Source organism: Rhopalosiphum padi, chromosome 3 (assembly GCF_020882245.1).
Source record: "Rhopalosiphum padi isolate XX-2018 chromosome 3, ASM2088224v1, whole genome shotgun sequence".
In the NCBI taxonomy this organism is placed as follows: Eukaryota; Metazoa; Arthropoda; class Insecta; order Hemiptera; family Aphididae; genus Rhopalosiphum; species Rhopalosiphum padi.
In genome coordinates this window covers 39,138,934-39,161,006 of record NC_083599.1, presented here as the reverse complement: position 1 = coordinate 39,161,006, position 22,073 = coordinate 39,138,934, and the positions used below count along the sequence as shown (strand labels likewise).

General features: G+C 25.9%; 1 protein-coding gene across 1 annotated transcript in view; it reads left to right on the top strand.

Annotated features, from left to right (window-relative positions):
- Positions 1–22,073, top strand: part of LOC132927093 (uncharacterized) — a 33,251-nt gene that overhangs the window by 252 nt on the left and 10,926 nt on the right. The window contains exons 2-7 of the mRNA XM_060991549.1: positions 10,101–10,282; positions 10,485–10,752; positions 16,705–16,947; positions 18,144–18,218; positions 19,215–19,413; positions 21,309–21,555. Of these exons, the coding sequence (XP_060847532.1) occupies positions 10,124–10,282; positions 10,485–10,752; positions 16,705–16,947; positions 18,144–18,218; positions 19,215–19,413; positions 21,309–21,555 (1,191 nt within the window). The 5' untranslated portion in view covers positions 10,101–10,123. The remainder of the gene's footprint in view (positions 1–10,100; positions 10,283–10,484; positions 10,753–16,704; positions 16,948–18,143; positions 18,219–19,214; positions 19,414–21,308; positions 21,556–22,073) is intronic.

Genomic DNA, 22,073 nt, shown 5'->3' with positions numbered 1-22,073 from the left:
ATATTTAAAAGATCTCACTTTTAAATTACATAAATTCAAGTGCTACACCAAAAAGAGCAGCTCGTCTCGCTCACAAAACCGCAAAAATGATTCTTTCGCCTTGACTCGGAAGGAAAACTATTTATAACGGGGTGAAAATCAATAGTATTTTCATCAAATAAAGAAATGGAAAACTTATTTTAAAAACTAAACGTATTATTTTCAGTAAAATTTTAAGGTCGTGGACACTATTCGCTCCTGTTCATACCCAAATCGTGTTATAATAAGTACTTAATATGAAGATCAGACATAACGTATATTCCATCCATGTTAATATGTTTAATGTTATACGAGTACCTATACCTAACGCAGGGACGCCTTCACACTAAAAGTGCATTAATTGCTGATGCTGCAAAAAACAAATAGAATAAACACTAAATCCATACCCGTGGGGGAGGAAGATTTTTTTGCGACCCCTCCAATCCTAATTGTTATAGATAATAAAATATTTGCAAACATAAAAACAACACATTAAGGATTGAAAAGTTCAAGCTCACTTGATTATAAGAATAAAACATAAAATTTACACACATTTAAACAGAAAATATGTACAACAGCAAAAAATCTAAGTATGATAATTTGTAGAACTTAATAGATTTGACGAAGATGAAGACATTGTATAGAATATACTGCGTGTAGTTATTTACCGGTGTATTGTTTATTTTATTTATTAAATATGTATTATGTATATAACATTCGTATTTTCTTCTTGTTTTTGAAACGTATTCATCGGTAGTTAAGTAATGAGGTCTTAGGTATTTGTTAAGAAAATATATTAAATTTATGAATAAATAAAAAATAGTTTAAATTCCGTAAAATTTCACTCTCAACTGAGTACTGAATTAATTACTCAAATTAATATAATATGTTATATACTCTTGGTAAATGATGATTAAACAGAAAATAATTTTATTTAGCAGAGCTCGGTGTCGAGTGTCGACACGTAGTCGATCGACGTAGATTTACAAGTTTTGGCGCGGCTCCACGCGATAAACACGTACAATATAACTCAACGAGTTAATACACCTTTTTCCTATTAATTTTTTCTGCTTATCATTAAATGACAGTCAAATGATTTTCATAATAGTTTTCTGAAATATAAAATAAGTTCAAAAATCTATCAGCTTAAAAATTAAAAATCGTTGGATATCTTATAAATTTACTTGTTTATGTTAAAAAAATTCATTATTTAAATTTATTTAAATTTCTTGGTTTTTTTTTAAAAAAAAATTGCGATTTTATTTTAAGGAAAAATATATTAAACTTTAAAACTCATTATCTTGAGAAAATGTATCAAATATCTTAATTTTGATATAAATTTACCGTTTTTAAATTTTTTCATTGATTAAATATCTAAATGAGGACAATTCTAATAGCACATTTTTAAATTACTAATAAGACATATTTTTTAAAGTTTTGAGCTGTAAGCTTATGCATTTTTTAAATATAAATACTTTTATCCGTTACTCAATATATTGTTAATTTTTACATAATATTTACTAAAAACTGTTGTGGGTTATTGTCTTTAAAATATATAAAATCAACATAAAATATTAAAGCAATAGATAAAACACAGCAGGTAGTTCGATTTTTAGATTGTTAATAATTACTTCGAAATAAATTATTATATTTTAAACATTTGTTATGTGTTTCTAAGCCAGTGGTGGCACATTTTTATTGTTGAGTGAATTCAGCTGATGTTAAGTACCTTTATATTAAATTGATTAAAATTGGACATAGGAAAAAATAATTTACTGATAGATAACGAAGTATGGTGCAACCAGGCATAAGTATATATATATATTGTGATTTACATACATTTCGATACATCGATATTTAGCAAATTATTGGTAAATTATAAATTTGTTGTTGTGTATTGTATACTAAGGTATTACTATATAAGTACTTAATTGGGAAACTTAATTTTTTTTATTACATAAATACATCTGTAGTCTGTAAGATATATTCTAAAATCTACTAATAAGTCATAATTATAACAGTATTTTGTAATTTTCTATAACTACTATGGAATATAGGCAGAAAAATAATATAGAGGTACAGAAATTTCTAAATGCATAATACGTAAATTCTCCTCTGTTACGAATAACACTTACATATAAAGAAGAATTTATAAGCTTTGAAAAATTGTATTAAATTATTTATGTAGGTACCTACTTAAATGTTTAATTTTTAATTTTGTAAAACTATAAAAACGAAGAACTAAATATTTTGTAATTGTATAAATTATCAATATTTTTCATATACATTTTTTATAGTATCTTTATCTATCCAAAAATGATTTATTTTTATATTAATTGTTAAAACAGTTTTTTAAACACGTTTAACTAACTTCGTTATCGTTTTTAATGAATGTTCGTGTTTTTACTTTACGTCTTTGTTCAAATTTTTACCTTAAGACTTTTAATAGGTAGGTAGTTTAATACTCACAAGTCATAAGTATAAGATTTCATAAAAATAAAATAATAGTTCTTCAAAATTTTAAGTTATATATAATTGTTTTATTATGTTAATAAAAAATATTACGCATGGTTAAATTAGGTGTAATATACATAATACCTCTAATATTATAATAAAAACAGGTCTAGTAATTTAGGCATTAACAACTATTAGGTAATATAAAAATGTTCTTATTTTTGTAATAGTTGTGAGAAATTGTAATATACAAATAATGTCCTAATATGTATAAGGTACCTTATCAATAAAGTTAAAACTGTGAATATCACTTGTAAACTGTATCTATATGTTACGAGAAAAAGTATTTAATGAAATATTATATTTAAAATACTATACATAATGCCTAGCCTATATTTGTATTCATGTTTTAGGGTACCTATATTGCGAGGTAGAGAAAGTTATTAGCTCATTTTTTGACTAATTAAATTAAGTTAATATATAGGCAAATGTAAGCTAAATTTAATGTTGTAAGTTAATTTTTTTTTGAACTTGTAAAAACTAACAAATTAAATGGATAAAGAATACATCCTAATTAGTTAAAAACCATTTCCAATTTTTTTTTTTTTTTAAAAACTTATTTTTAATGATGCCTGCCAAAGTATTATAAATCCAAATTTTAGTAAGTCAAAGTATAAATACACAAAAATATATATAGATAGTAAAAATAACATATAGGCAAATAAGAGTAGTTCACGAAAAATAAGAATAGAATCCCACTTATAATAAAATAAGTTATTAATTATTGATCATTAAATTTTAACGTTAACTCGATATAAAATGTTTTTTGTTATGTCGTGTACACAAATATTATTTTGTGAACATGAACAGATAACGAAATTTTATCCAAAAACTATTGAAAATCCTAGTGAGAACGAATGAAGACAAACCATAAAATGAAGAGAAAGTCACAATAGTTACAATTCAACAAGTTAAACACGCTTTAAAAATATTAAAACATTTTGTTGAAAGGTTGAGACTATTGGTAAAAAAAGATGGCACGTTTTTTGCATTATCCAATTTGGAAGAAATCGTGGAAGTCAGAAGTAATAAAAATACATTTTAATGACAGATATTATTTTTAAATTGATTTTATTGTATTTATATACTATTTGATAAAAACTCATGTTTCGAATTTTTCGATATCTTGATTTTTTTCCTGTCAAGATTCGAATAACAAGAATATACTGTAAATTGTTTGAGTGAGATGGTTATTATCGACAATTTGTATTTATACAATTATTCTAATTCCTATTGAAATTCAAAAATAGCTCATAAAACACCACCAGATGTAGTCTATAATTTGGTGTTCTTGTGTTTAGAATAGGTAAGTGACCTATCCCTATATATACTAGTAACATATTTCTGGTTGTTTTTATATAAAAACAATGATATTTAAAAAACTAAATGCATTTATAATTGATTGTGTTTATATATGAGAATTAAATTGACTTAACGTGACTACATATAACTTTAAAATTAATTAACTGATTAATAATTTTGTATTTTATGGAGAAAATTCAAAATGTATTCGTCAATTTCGAAATTACTTTTATAAAACAATAGTTGGGTAACTTGCTATATGTAACTTAATTTTTTGAATATTTAAATGTCATTTGTCATCCTCGGTGTATTGCATATTATATATCATGTATCTTACCTAATTAGATAGTATAAAATAAATATACATAAATATCTATATGTATTTTTTGTATAATTAATTTTGTAAATCATATTCTTATCTTTTTTTTATTCGTGAGAAGAATAGTTATTATAAATTATAATAACTGGTATAAATACATTTTATGAACAATGAAGAAACTGATATATTGTTAGATTAATTCAATATAATTTGTGTAAAAATTACCTAAATGTTAAATGGATTTTTATGAAAAGTATCCGGTTTTACTTAACTTTGATATAATTATTATACAAATTTAACAAATTTATTGATATCGATGAATGGAAAATGGAAAAAAACCAAATTAGAACTGAAGTTTTGTGAGATTACCCGATTTGGATTGTAAAAAAAGTATATATTTCAAAAAAATTATTTACGTTTCACAAGTTTATATTTTCTTATGCAAATATACAATATAGCCAGCTGTAGTTTTTAGTTATAGTATATATTTTACAATCACAAGAATTTTTCATAAATACATCTTTACTGGAAATTAATTTTAATGAAATGATTCATTACACTGTTCAAACCATTACCTTATTTTTAAGATTTGTTTGAAATATAACTTTTTTTGTCTAATAATAAACAATACTACAGTTGTAAAAATAACTATTAAACTAGCTATTATACTATACTATTGTGACTCAGTAGGGCGTCCTTTTTGTGGCACAATGAGGTCAACTGATAAAAAAGCATAGACTTTTTATTACTAGAAAATGTCTAAAGTAGGCGATAATAAAATCGGGTTAATGTTACATAAGATATTATAACAAAACTAGCCATTTAGGATAACATCACAACCACAAGCATTTGGTCTTTTTACACGCGAATTATATGGTAATCAAAAAGATTGACCTTTGGCTGGCCGAATATTATTTTAATAGTAATTGGGTCGAAAACACTCGACCTCGACCTCAAGACATCGGTTAACGTCTACTATACCGCGTAATTGTGTGTCCGAATAAAATTAACACTAAACTTTTGCGTGCATAATCGATTTCCAAATAACCATGTGACAAGGTCATAGACCATAGTATGTCCATATAATAAATATTCCAGAATGTATATATAGCATTTGCAAATAAATACTCCATTTTGTTTATTGCTTTTCAGTCAATAATTTTTTCAATGGCTTCGCTTTATAAAAATGTAACCGTTGATAAATGCTTATATTTTTTAATTTTCTGCGACAACAAACCTTAGGTATATCTAATAAACATAACTAATGTTGAAATGAAAAAAAGCTTAAAAGAGTAAAAATCATTAATATAAAATATTTAATATATTTAAACATTATACAGTATTTCGATAGGTAATTGTTGAAAAAAAATTGTATTTCAAATATCATAATTATTTAAAACAAAATAATCGTTAATTATAAATCTTCTACGGTTGTCAATAATATATAATTGTTTTAATACCGTCGAGTCACGATAACTCGAATCTCGTAACTCGAAAAACTTGAAAACTCGAATTTTTTTTCATTCCCCTAGAAATATAAATTATATACATATTATAAATTAATGTAAATTTGAGTTAGATATCTTGAAGCAAATTTTTATCTCCCTTCGATTTCGAGTTATTGCGACTCGACTGTATTAAAAAAAATTACAACCGAGAATTTATTTTTATTAAAAGCACCCCCAAGTACTTCTCAAACGCCTATAACTAAGCCATTAGAGTTCAGCAGAGTTGAATCTTTAGAAGTTTATTGATAAAATTCTTGACCTTAGTATTTTATCTAATCCATAGTAATAGCATTTATCTCGTCTCATCAAATATTACATAATATAATTGAACGAAATTGGTATTGGTGATATATAGGTTCCAATAAGTTATGTACTTTATCAATATGCATCGTCGTATCAGTTTGGTAATAATGTACAAGTTTCATGTTTATAGTAAGACATAACTTATATCTGTGCATTTATATTATAGACAGTAAGGTAATATCACTAATATCGAGCGTTTTAATGAATTTGTTATTATTTATGTAAATAATTAATTAAGTAATATACTCATAGATAGAAATAGGATAGGTATTAATAACTTAAAAACAGTAAAAAAATATACTTATTAAAAACATTAAAAATGACGAAAAAGGTTTGGTTAAGTTCTATTTTTCAGATGGTACCTACCTGTTTCCACCAGAACTCGTTTTCACCAAACGAGATATTTACCACGTTTCTCTCAACAAATGTCTGTACTATTTTTGTTTTTTTAATGATTTTTATTGACATTATACAATAATACTTACATAGTATTGCTTGTGGTGGTGATAGGGAGTTACATTAGTACACAATAGGTAATATTATTATTCTTGACTCTTGTACAATAAAAGAATGAAAAAATAACAACAATATTAATCATAAATTAAAAACAGTACAGATTTTATATTATATATTATATATTAATATAAATATTACAATAAATTCATATGCATGGACCGTAAATAATATTATTTTATAGATATAAATAATAATAACTATAGTCGTTCATAAATATTATTTTTAAGATTTCTCGTTCTACAGTACATATTTATTTGAATCAAAAAATAATTGATTTTAAAATGGGTGACTTAGTGTCTCTTAATACTTAGTAGTTGACGAATTTTTGACCTAATGCTTTTTCATATACCTAGTTAATATTAAAAAATAGGGGTGGGCAAGTGGGTTATCGCTCTGCTGTATAGTAGAGGTGGAGAGTAGGTCACTATAATGGATATGTTAAATTTGAATGCAATGGCAGGTATCATTGTATACGAAAAACGATTCTGAACGGAGTTGATTTTTCAGTCTAGGATAATAATTAGTAGGATATATTATATTATTATCTATATTTAAATTGTAAAATATTGTAGTTTTACGTTTTTTCGTAAAAATTGAATTTCATATGCACATAAAATGTTTTCTATATAGACGCTAGAATTTAATATTACATAAATTATTATTTTCAATCATATTTAAAAATATGTTTTTAATTTATCAAAACTATTTTTGTCATTATGAATAGGGAAATTAATTTTTTTATAATTAATTGACAATTTTTTTTGGTTATAAACTAAGTACTTTCGTAAGTTTACGAGTATTTTAAACTGTAATATACACAGTTAGTAAGTTAATTTAAAACACTAAGTTTATCGTGTTAAATATTGAAAAACAATGTATTATCAATTTTAATAGAATAATTTTTGTGTAATTATATTATAAAATTAATAATTCTATACCAGCTGTTGAATCTTAAATGCGTATTAAGTATATACTATGTCACTCAAATGTTAGGTAGCGTTTTAAGACGATAAAAAAGTTTTTATTAAAAAGAAAGAAAGTTGTTTTGTTTACATACAAAAATAAGATTCTTTAGAATTATTAAAATTACACGATATTTTACTAATGCGATGATCGTTAAACTGCTGTCTACTGCTATAGTCCACTCGCCCGTGTTCTGTCTTTGGACCAGTGTTGTGTGTCAGTGCATTCTTTACTGCTGTTACTCGGTCGCCCCCGTTGGGTGATCAGTTAGTAAAATTATTATAAGCATAATTAAAATGTTACTACAGCTAAAATAAGTGGCGGGAGCTCTAAATACGATACTGAAGTGCTCAGTAAGTGGATAGTAATTTAGTAGTAAATGGATCTGTTAAATTTGAATTCAATAATAAATCATTGTAAACGAAAAATGATTTTGAGCGGAGACAGTCAACTTAACACTTATTTTACATAGTACATTTTACGATTTTTTTTGATAGTGCTATTAAAGTAATTTATTTTGATATTAGTATTACGCGGTAGGTGGATTTAATTTCTGCCGAAAACATTGCATTATATTATTACTATAGTATTTAATAATAATAATAATAATACATATTTATACCATATTATTATTATATTATTATTAACTTTTGAATCAATATCACATTACCATAAAAGTGTAAAACAGCGCGTGAATAGTTTCATGGCATGAATAGATAATATCTTAAAATAATCTACATACGTATTTTGAAAATGTCATTACGCAAAGTAAATTTCAAAATATATGTAAAAGTTTTAATTCTCTACAATAAAGATTTTAAAGTATAACAATATATTGAACATCATTGTCGTTATTCAATGTTTAAATAAGTAATTTTATTCAAATTTTAACTTAAACGTGTTTAAAAAATGTATTTTACTTTCCGGAAATATATATTTTTTTTTTAATATAGGTTGAACACTTATAAAAAGAGTCTTGTATTCAATTTTTAAATCTTATGCATTTTTAGAGTATACGTCATTTCGATACTCGTCATTTTGACGCAAGAGAATTGGAGGACGCATATTATTAATTTTGACACGTGTAAATTTGACATAACTACATGTTGACGAATGTCAATTCGGCACTTTTTGTTTTATTTTTGTGCACATTATTTATAATATCAAATTTATCATTGGAAATTCCCGTTTACATCACGTTTATATCTCTATTACATTTCGTATCTTAAAAAATTGTATAAAACAATTTATTTCAAAATTCATAAATGCGCTAAAAAAAATATCATAGCTAAACAACAATTTTTTTTAGTTACTTGTCGGATATAATATGATACATACAAACAATTAAAAAGAAAAAAAATATAAAGATTTGTTGAAAAAAATAATAGATACATATTATATACATAATAATAATATAGTCGTTAATATCCAAAACATTCAACCGATGAGGCAATGAATTATTGAAAAGTATTGCTCACAATTTAAAATTGGATGAATAATAATAATTATATTTTTATATTTTTTATAGATCAATTTTTATTTTTTAATCACAATCAAAATATAATTTTAATTTTATGCATTGAATTGTCTTACGTCAAATTTATCGCGTCCAAATGACGTGATAATGCATTTTTAACTACAACAAATTTACTAATTTTTGCGATTTTGACAAAATTCGTTAAGACTTCAAACGTTTATGAAATTTTGTGAATGCACGCTTACATTTTGTTTTCTAGTAGTAACAATTTATTATACTTATAACGAACCTAAAATTTAATTTTCAAGGTTTTGACCGAACGAAAAATATTTTAAATGACTATATAAGTATAGTTTAAAAACAGTGTAAAATATTTTAAAAATTATGCTAATTTATTTTAAAAATATACTATCATAAATTATGAATATTCGATAATCTAAGTGATGGTCTTAAAACTAAATTATAATATAATATTTTAAATGATGGTAATAATGATGATATCTTATTTACCTGCTTGTTTATAACAATGATATTTATTATTTATTATCATATTATATTAAAAAAAATTGTTTAACTTTTCTTGAGAGTCATAGAAGTTAGAATAATTTATACACAAAAAACATGTGTACATTTGACACTTGTTATGAATGTTGACAATTAATAAGTGTTATAGTTGAACGATATTTCCGTAAATTAAGAACGTAAAAAAAATCAAAATTCTATCCATGTGAATTTTGGTATTTAAATTGTGAAGTCTGGAAATTTTACACATATTTGTAGATTGTAAGTATAATATGTGGTAATATTTCTTCTTTAACCTAAAATAAGACAGTTAGAGTTAGGTATAGCGTTTATTTATCGTTCATGGTTAATTTATTGACACATTAACATTATTGACACTGGTCTGTGTTACAACTAAAAAATTATACTATACATTCAGTATTGAACTTATACTAGTTATTGGTTATACTTTATTATAGACTATAGCAGTGTATTGATAATTGTTATTTATTAACAATTGCGATTAGACATCAAATTATGTAGCAATATAAAACTATTACACAATAATTAAATCATTATCACGATATTCATATAAATTAGAATTACATACCCATTTCTTAAAACTTAGTATACAGATATACTAGTTATATACTTAAATTTAAACAAAAATCTGTTTAAGGTTGGACATAATACGATTTCATAATGACTACATTGCGGACCACTACTACAACCGAATTTCGAAAGCGAGTATATTTTGATGGCTCTCCATCACACGCTTTCAATGAAAAATGCCTAACGCCTTTAATGAAAGCATGTATGTACGGGCGATCCGAACAAGTCAAACTTATTCTAGAAGAAAAAGTAAATAATGACTTATATTGTATTATATTATATTTATGAATTGTGTAATATTATTATATTAATAATTTTAATCGCGAACAAAAACTATGTAACAATCATATTATGTGATTAAAAATGTAGTAAATGTGCTTAAGTGTAAGACTGCTGATGGTGAAATTAATCTTTAATTTATGTTTAATTCTTTTTTTTTTTTTGTGAATAGCCATTGGCAGTAGTAGAACGAGATAGTGTTTTTAAGACAGCGTTGCATTATTGTGCCGAAAACGACGAGGAAGATGCAGACTGCGCTAAACTTCTTCTAGAAGCCGACCCATCTATAGTCGATATACCCGACGACGATGGTCATACGGCCCTACATTTGGCTGTGATCGCCGGTAATTTGCCGTTAGTTCGATTTCTGCTCGTGTCTGGACAGGCCGACCCAAATAAACGAGATGCTGAAGGTCACTCGACTGTACATTGGGCGACAGGTATATAATATTATGGTATCTTAAACATTAATCAACTAATAGTAATATTACTTTCATTGATGATAAATAATCATTATATAAGTTTCATAATATTATATATTATATTTATTTGTAAAATAATCTTCATATTTACTGTAATTATTAGTATAGCGCGGTATATTATAATATAACGTGTTTACGTGTAGTATAGTAAATGAACAAATTTATAAAGTTGGCACATTTTAAAAATGATCCGTTATAAAAGTGAAGGTCCGCATTGGTTAAACGCATCAAACCACGGTGCATAGAAGAATTATGAAGGTAGTGAAAGGTACGATAAAGAGAGTGGTGATCGTAAAACGATCTTATAAAACAGACTCACTGCAGACGTTAATAATACGTAATGTTCAGAAGTGTTCAATACATTTTGAAACGGTCATTAGACTAATTTGGACTGATAAACGATAATATGATATAATTAATTAGGTTTTTAAATATTTCACATTATAAATTGATAGTATCTGCTGTTGCTCCATGTAGGTATTAAAATATGCACACAGTAATTAAGAGTTTCCAAATTTTTTGAATATCCGGACTTGGTATAATATAATTGTATATATTTTTTATCTACGAATATAAACAATTTAATAGTAAATAAAGTTAGTGATATGATTAACAAAGCAACAACCTGCTGCAGCTATATGTATCCTCGAAAATTGAAATCATCCATTTTGTTTTAGAGATTAAGTTAAATATACCTATCTATTTTTTTTTAGATGTTGACTAAGTGTGATATTTATGGCTTAGGTATAGCTATTGATCGTTGTACTCATTATTTGGACCCTGGGTGATACAATCTAACATTTTTAAACATGTTATAAAAACAATAGCATATTAAATAGAATGGTCAAAGAATATAAGTGGTGTAGCTTTTAGAATAAAATGTAAAAAGGGTACTTGTCATAACTCATTTCCATAAGGTTTGTAAATAAATTACACAAAATTATTTTAAAAACCGAAAAATCTAATGATTTGAAGTTTAGGTATCTAATATATCTAATATAGGTACTTAAAATGTATCAAATTTTGAGTGTTTATTTAGTTCTTGTAAACTTGTTTTTATACAAATGAATAATAGTTATTGTTGGTGACACATTTATTTAAAGAGGTTCAAATAATTTGAGTGGCATTAAAACATTTATTAGGTCGTCATAACTTATGTTTCTGTAGATTATATATTTATAAATTCGTCGAAATACAACGAACTTATGAGCAATGATTATATATATTCATGTATTATTTATTAAATTGATATATATCCTATATATTATATGCCATTTGGGTACCTATATCAAGTTAAATTGATATGACTATTTATGCTAATATTTATCTATTTCTTTGAAATAAAAATTCAGTATAACAAACATATAACTAATAATAATCGACCATAAAAGCATATAGGGAAAAATAATTTTAAGCTACATATAACTCTTGAAAAACTGGAATTGTTTTATAGGAATCGCGTGACTATGAAAAAAACTTTCATATTCATTCTTCTTTAAGTTTTTGACTTTTTGTTTAAAATACGATAAAACTATAATAAAATATATACCCTTTTTTTAATCATATAGGTCTTATATTATAGGACATACGTACAACAATTAATAATTTGTTTCGAAATCAATACATAATAATATTCTATACTAAGGGATTGGAAAAACAAACTGCAAACTTATCAACTGCGTGTTGATAATATAGTGTAGGTAATGCGCGTAAGAAATAAAAATACAACATATTAAAAGTTTGTCATGGCGATGAAATCATCATGATTATGATTATAGATATTGATATATTTCTCTAATTCTTTTATTTTGTTATGTTTATTATTATTTATCTCATAAAAAGAAAGTTGGAGCAGTTAACAGTATAGATGATACTAGATAAACGGATAAAAGTGCATCATAAATAAATAAATAATTTATTAAACTGTTAGAGAAACATATAACATTATAATAAATGTATATTACATTGTACACATATTTGATGGAAATTGAATATTATTATGATAAACGAGCCACACGTTGAAAAAATATTTTAACTTTCATACAATACAAATACAATAATGATTTAGGCATGAACAATTTTTACTTCTTAAAATACGTTAATTTAAACACCATAATATTTTATAAAATAATAATTGTTGTCTATTGATTGCTATTTGATGTCAATTTAAAGCCTTTAGATCTTTCTAACGATTATTTATTAGTTTATGCCAAAAGTATAGCAAGCTAGTAAGTTGAACATTTATTTTGTAAATATAATACAAAATGACAAAATAAGATGTGATTTAAATATAGTCATATATATTTTTTGTAATTATTTTTTGAGATTTTCCATTTTAATATTTATACATTTTAGATCATAAGTAAAGTGATAAATGTATTGATTTTACAATGATGTGTATTTTTATTTGTCTAACTTAATGTTTAACGTTTTGGAGCAGTATTTCTTAAAATTCAAATATTTTTAAATTATTTTTGTAGATAAAATCAAACAAATTTTTAATTTCAATAGCTGAAGTCTTAAAATTGAACAAAAGGTTTATCACAATAGTTTTTTGTATAGAAACCAAAAAATCTCAAAAATATAAATGCATATTTTTTTATAGGCATAAGTTCAAATTTTTAAGTAATATAATTTAGGTATATTAGGTATATAAAGTATGTTATTTATATTTTCTTATAATTCTAAAAGTTTGATTCATAGGGACTCAAAAGTTTTCATCACTATATGTCTATATATATTATTATATACTTGATAGTTGATACCATACATTTTTCAAGATATTTAGATAAATTTTAAGCGATTTCTACCATGAACTTATTCATACCAGTCTACGTGATTTATTGGAATATTGACTTTTAAGTTAATAATTTAGTAATAGCTAGTAGGTAATATAAAATTAAATAATATTATCTTATATGCGATTTGTTTTTAGAACCTATTGTATTACTAATTAAAATATAAATTACTATAACATCAAAACATTCAAATAATAAAATATCCATAGAAATAAATACTGACGAGTGACAGACCATATATTCACTTAGAATTGTTTTTCGAATGCAACGATTTATCATTGAATGTAAATATAACACATCCTACAGTGACCTACTCAATAACGCGGAACACACGATTCCTACTGTCTGATGCATTTTTAACTTCTTTGTTACCTACTGGGTCACTGATAAATATTAATATTAATTTTACAGTCAGTTTAAAATCAATATCTATTAAATAATTTATAACATATTGCGTGGTGTATCATTATCTTGCGGAGGGTCATTAAAAAATATATCTACATAGTAATTTACCGTTATATAAGTTTAAATTAATATTTAAAAATATTTCCTAAGAATTTTCTGTATGAACCGGTATTTCTCATATTGAAAACACATTTAATCCAAGAAATGTTCTATTTATAAGATAGAAAAAAGTAATAAAAGTATCAATAAAAAATATAAAATCATATGCATATAGCTGTATATTATAAAACTTAAAATTTTTTATTTTTTACTATCAATATTTATAAAATATGCTTCATAGATATTTTTATGTTAATATTTATATACTGATTATACTGAACGCATAAAGAACATAATTTCATAATATATAATTGATAGTTTAAATATTATTTTGATTTAATTTATCAAATTTACTTGTACCTAATACTCATACGAACATAATAAAAACATTTTTATAATAGTATGCCCAACAAATTTATTATACATTGTATATTTGTTTGTAATATATAATATACAATGTGTAGTGTGTACAGTAATCAGTTTTTATGACTTCGATATTTTTTTTAATAATAAACGATAAATTATTTTTTAAATGTCATTATGAATACAAGCTATATGAGAGGTTAAACTATTGTTCAAAACAATAGAAAATCGAGGTATATCTAATGTTTTTTTGTTTTTTGTGTATGATGACATTTTTTGGAGCAAAAACTATGCTTCGAACTCAAATATTTTAGTTATCAATTCCAACGAAAATATTGTCCAGTAGGTTCATTGGGAAATCTTATGTACCTAACTACATTACCTTCAGTACTTTTCTTAATATTTGATAAAAAAATAACGACGGGAAACAAAAATATTTACACAGCACTAGTTTTTGATAAAATCGAGTAGTTAAAAATATTGAAAATATAGAGTTGTAATTTATTTTATAAGTGTTTTCTGTAAATTTTTATGAAATTGTATACTCGAAACATAAAAAAATAACAATTTTTCATTGATCGGTTTTAATAATTTAACTGTGATATCAATAATCACAAAAACTTAAAACATTTTATAGTTGATTCTTTAACTACGAATATATGTATAGATCATTCTAAGGTTCGTCAGTATATAGATTGAAGTTATCTATAGTTCTAATATTTGTTAATAAATTAATATTTTAGGTTGAGGTAAATATTTTATGATAGTCCATTATTCACCGCCCGTCAGGTTCACTCATATATTTTATACTTTGTCTTAGCCGATTGGACTTTGCGTATACTAATGGAGCCGAAGACAGTGGTGATTTTGGGGGGTTCACAACGGAATACTAAGCAGTTTGATTAAGGCTCAACCGCATTTTCTCGATTAACATCAGAGTACCAGAGTATATTATATACTATGCATATAGTCTGTCGAGATTTATGATAATCTACGATATTATTATTAGAACCGTTGTGGAGGTATATACTGAAAAAGTCTTCACACAAGACACATGTTGCCTATATCACAATATTAGCGCAATACGAAATTTAATAAATTAAGTTTACTGTACAGATGAAAAATACAGTAATCGTAATGGCGCCCATCTCTTTATTATATGTTCGCATATTTTATATAATATTATCGTATCTTTTTTAATATCATAGTCATCCGCTGAAATCGGTATCTAGAATTATGATGTATATTATCTCTCTGTATATTTAAATAATATAGCTTATAAGTATATAGTATAAGAACAATATAACACAAATACTGCACATTATTTTAATTAAAAAGGCAAATCAAATAGGGTCCGAAGGGTTTGTACTGGAAAAATTGTTGGTGGGACGAGTTATCCGGACACGGACGTTTTGGCGCCGCCGTTTGGGCGCTGCCGTTTTGGCCCTGCTGTTTTGGCGCTAGCCGTTTTGTTGCCAACTAATATTTCTATATAATATTTAAAATTACAATTTTGTTAAATATTACAAGTTAAAATATAAATATAGTATAGTAAAAAATTAAATAGTTGAAACATTAAAAATAATTATTGTAGCAAAACATGAATTTTTATATATTTTAATAATTTATAATATAAATGATTGGCATATAATCCAAGACAAAAAAATGTCAATCGACAATAAAGATCGCACGTTATCTATTGTGACTGTAATAAAGTATAACGGTAAAAGCAAATCATGCTGTTCACACGCAAAACCATTAGATCATATATTGCATAGAATCTACAACGTCGATTAGAAAAGAAAGGTCGCGCGTTATCTATATTATATGATGATAAAAATAATATAACAATAAAAGTAAAATTTGGTATATACTTTGACTATATCTTGTAATAATTTTTGAAAACTATTTATTTTTATTATATATTTATGTTTATACTTTGACTATATCTTGTAATAATTTTTTAAGTACAATTTTGATATAAATTCTATTAGGTTAGTTGGTGCCAAAACGGCTAGCGCCAAACCTTGTTAGCGCCCAAACGGCGGCGCCAAAACGTCCTAGACCGCGAGTTATCGCCATATACGGCATACAGGTAAAAATTGATTTCGGCGACACTGGGGCATTGTCACGTCATATTATATCGATTCCCCGCTGTCTACATTATTATAGTTGTTTTAGAATATTATGATCGTTTCCGTTGACGGATTGTCTCACTTTGTCCGTTCTTATATTATGTTCACAGTATGCGCCGACGTGGACGCCCTCGAGTTAGTGCTCAGCCACGGCGGCACGACCAGTTCCGCAGACGTTCACGGCGGATATGCCATCCATTACGCAGCTCAGATGTGCGGCAACGGAGCGTGTCGTTCGGGCGACGCGCGAAACACCGGTGTCCGCGTGTTGCAGTTGTTACTGTCGTTCGGCGCCGACGTTCACGTGACCGACAAACACGGACGTCAACCAATTTTGTGGGCGGCCAGCGCGGGTATAAAAGATTTACGGTCATCGCCAAAGTATATCAGTGGCGTTGTAATTTCATTTTTTTTGTGGTGCTGGTGGGGGGAGGGGGTTGAAGGGGTATTTTTCCAAGTTTATAATACGTTTTTGAAAGTCGGTTTGAAAAGTCTTGTTGGGTCAATCTTCGGCACATTTGGGATTGGCTGATCTCACCACGTCTCCTCGAAATTAATTCGTTTTAATAAAAATATATTATGTAGGTACAATTTAATGTCTTTCCCGACTATATTAAAATAAATTATTGATCTATTGGCGATCGCTCATAACGCGAAATCGCCAATAGTTTTTAATATTGTTGTGAGTATGGTCATATTTTTTCATTATTAATTATTGTAAATAGACGAATTCAAAACCGTATAAATATGTATTTAGTATTTACGACGGTCGCTATCTCGCAGTCCAATTAACCAGTAGGCGGGAATGGCGAAGTGCATACCCTACGACCTACGCAATAAAAGATTTCGAGGAAAAAGGCCCCCATTAGGATAGGTCATCCCCGATTATAACCAATATATAAATTACAAATAAAAATAATAGTTAAAAGTATTAATGAGAGTTTGATGACATAATATATATATAATATAATATATATTTTATGGTTTTATACTATTTACCTTTCTTGATCATCTATGACCTATATAATGTCAACAATCAATACCTATTATATTTTATCATCATAATATGGTAAATTGATAATTATACGTCTATACAAAATTATAATAATATTATTTTAACTTGGTATTTATAATATAATATTAATTATTAATAACTCTATAGGAATATATTATAAATGTATAGTAAAATTAGAAATAATTTATGATTCTCTAAATAATTGAGTGGTTATTGGAAAATTTCGGAAGGTATTGATTGTTATTTAATTATATTATCTGTACAATAATTGTATGTAATATTGTAATATAATATAATATGTAACAAAAATAGTGCACTAGCTATAAAGGTAATGTCACAAAAAATGTATTCCAATAAGCGTGTCAACGAAAAAATTCCAAATTTCTATTTATAGTTAAAAAATTTAATTTTTTTATAATTTGCTTATTTTATTATTTTTGGGTTTTTTTATTATGTATTTTTTTTTTAAAAATGCGTCTAAACTTTTATGGTTTTAAATTATTACATTAAATGGTTTTAATATAATTTGTACAGGTAGTGCGGATGCTATCATAACTTTGGTGAACGGTGGAGCAAATGTAGAATCGCACGACAAAGACGGACTGACAGGTAATTGCTTACGAATTGGAACACAAAATCAGGGACTCAGGAGTTGGGTATCTGTAGTTTATTTAATATTTTATATTATTTAAAGTTTAATCATAACTTACATGTGTCATATTTTATACTTTTTGACATATATTTTAATTAATTAATAATTTTATATTATTTTTTCCATTGACGTTTTTATTTAATTTAGAATACAACCCAAAATTGTTTAATTTAAATTTATTTTAAATTGTTATCATAATATAATGTTGTTGTTGTCTGTTCGTGGACGCATTATTTTCTTAGAAGCGCTTGAGGATCGCCGATTAGATTATTTTTTCGTTTATTTATTTTATTTATAGATAAATAATTGTTACGGTAAAAACAATGATCGATAGTGTCCATACGCAGCCATACGAGTGCTCTGATATATTCACATTTTATGCTCAGTGTTTAGTGTATTTCTAAACGGTCGACTACACGTATTCTGACAGTAATTTATTTTATTTACACAGTTGTTCATTTTTGTACACAACGTGCATAAAGTTTAAGTAACTGCTATATCTTCGCGACTGAAAAAATTTTAAAAAAAATTCCTGTTTTTAACCTCATATCTTGAGTGGTAATGTTTTAAAGTGAATATTTGGTGCGACTTTTTATTGAGCTACAATACCATCCTAGTATCTACGCGTATAGTAGTGACGTCCTAATTATAAACATATTATGATGAAATCGGCGATTTTTTGTTATTATTGACTTGGGACCCACCTAGTAGAGCTAATATATAATTAAAATTATTCTACGAAAAAATCACTTCAGTTTTTATACAAGAATAGGTTCAGCATCATTAGTGAATCACAGGTGGTTTATAATATAATCTAAACATTTACATATCATTATCAATACACACGACGATCTTATATTAATATTATTATTATAATCGTAACGCGATGGTCGTCAACTATAATTACCTGTGATGAATGCAATTAATAATCAGAGTTGGTCGTTGTCGAATAGCGTTGCACTGTGCAGCCAGTCGAGGACACGTTGAATGCGTAGACGGATTATTGACGTTGTGCGGATGCGAAGTCGACGCGGTGGACAGTAACAGTTGTTCGGCTCTTTTCTATGCCGTGACATTGGGTCACGCGGACGCGACCGAAATACTATTGGAACATGGAGCTAATCCCGATCGACAGGACGGCAAAGGAAGAACGTAAGACGATCACTATTGCAGCGATGCGCTTATTGTGCGAAATGGCAAAATAGTTTTTAGAATTGTTTTAATAAATAACGATGAGACTATACTATAATACCTACATACCGTAATCGTATGTATATACCTAGGTGTTGTGTTGAGTAAGTTACTTTTTAAAAGTAACTGAGTAACGTTACAAGTTTCAAAATAAAAAAGGTAACTAGATTACTTGTTAATTACTTAAGAACAAAAGTAATGCGTTACATTATTTTTTTTTACTCAAAAGTAACTAGTTACAATGACGTTATTCTTACGTTATTTAAGTTTCATAAAAAAAATCTATTTTAAATCAATCATGTTTTATATTTATTTTATACAATAATGTATCTCCAACATTTTGATCAGTTATACGTGCTTTTTTTTTGTACAAATGTCTCCAGCTATACTAAAGAGTCACGAAAGTGCTCTCGTAACACCGCGATATATATCCCCCCAAAAATTTAAATATACAAATATAATTAAATTTATATTGTAACGAGTTCTTCTGGTAAGTTACTTCTAAATAATTAACGACGTTACTCTTGCCGTTACCCAAAAATAATAGTAACGAAGTTACCATAACGTTACTGAAAAGGCTAGGTGCTTAAAATTCTTATTTATTAAAATTATAAGTTTACTTCATGATAATATTTTTAGATATTTAAACTTGTTATATCTTGTTATATGAGTATTTTGTATGACACAAAATTTTTTTACCAAATGAGAACAACACTTATTTTTTGTACATTTTTAAATTTGATCTAATAATTTTGAAAATGTTGATGCATCAAAACTAACATTTGAATAAGTAGTTTCTGAGTCATTAATTTTTATATAATAATCTTTCATAATGGTTTTAAATCAAAATTCAAAATTAATATACGTAACATAGATGTAATATTCATTCTAAAATATACCTATACTTATTATACTGAGTTATTATAGTTAATATAGTTGGGCATTTTTAAGAACCATAAAATCTCAGTATAGTAATATTTTAATTACTAAAATTTTTAAATTATCATAACACTCGTAAATATTTATACAACTCATTATCATGTAACATTATTTTTTAGCACATTAAATTTAATAATCCAGCAACTTTTGGTTAAAATGTTGGTATAAACTATAAATGTATCATCATTTTGAAAATTATTATGTGCTTAACAATTATCTACAATAAAAAAGCATTGGTTTTTATTCGGAAAAAAATAAGTTTTTATTAACAAAGAATTGTTAAAAAAATGGCATAAAAATATCTAAGTACGTGAAAATATGTGGTCCTTTGGATTATTGTTAAATATTCTAAAAACCAAAATTTAAATAAATGCATTATTATAGAAAAAACATGTGAATTATCCTTTATAAATACAATAAAAATATTTTAACCGTTTAATAATAAATATATTATAATATATCTACTAATTACACAGTAATTTGAACTATACTGTATATAATAATGTATATTATACAGAAATGATAATGTATAGTTTATGAATAAAGTGTATGTTATAATATAAAATATTTATCACTATCAGCTATAGTTAATGGTTATTAAAATAATTTAAATATTATTCAGTTTCCCTATGTATTTTATTCATGCACCACTTCTGTTATATACTCGTATTATTTAAAAATGGTGATTAAAATATACTCGATAAATATTTCATGGCATTATTCGTGTAAATATATTTCAGTTAATAAATTCCAACTATTAGGTAGTAAATATTATATATTAAAATAAATTGAACTCTTCGAATATGGCGGTGCAACAATATTTAGCTTTTATTGAGGTGTACACTAAAGTCGTAGAGTCATATTATCATTTCTTATCAATAATTATAATTGGATGTGTTTGTATTTTTACATTTAAGGCCAGCTCATTGTGGTGCATTCAAAGGCCAATTAGAAACAGTCCGACTTTTAGCCGAACATAGTGCCAATTTATGGCTGCGAAACTCAAAGGGCGGGTATCCATTGCACGACGCAGTGAGGTCGGGTCGCAAGGAGTTAGTACTTTGGCTGATATCAATGCGTCCCGAGTCTGTAGACTATTATGATGATGACGGTAAACGACCATTGCATATCGCTGCGCTTAACAACAATTTGGAAATGAGTAAGGTAAACTAATTTATATTAACGTATTTTTATACTTAATGGTACCTAGGTAAATGCTATGCCAATATTTTTATTTACGTATTATATTTCTTATAAGCTATTGATTAAAACATAATAATTATCAAGATAGTTAATTTGAACTGTAAGCCAAATTAATTATAATAAATAATTAGATAATTTTTTATAATATAATATTTATCACCACGTATAAGAATTATATTCTTAAAGTATTATACTATACTTTGGGAATATCAATCGTAATGACACACGAGAAATGATGTGCATTCGTGCGAGAAAACAATTTGTACTAGGTTGTTTGTTAGTTTTTATGTCTTTGTATATTATCGCGTTTAATTATATTAAAATAAAGCAACAATTTTCAAGAACTCGATTTAGTTATTTTTTTAACTAATCAATAAACAATATTAGTTGTCTTTTTTAAAGTATATAATTCGTTACACGGCGTTATGTATAGGCATTATAGGTACATACTTGTGTCGAAAAAATAACATGGTAAAATA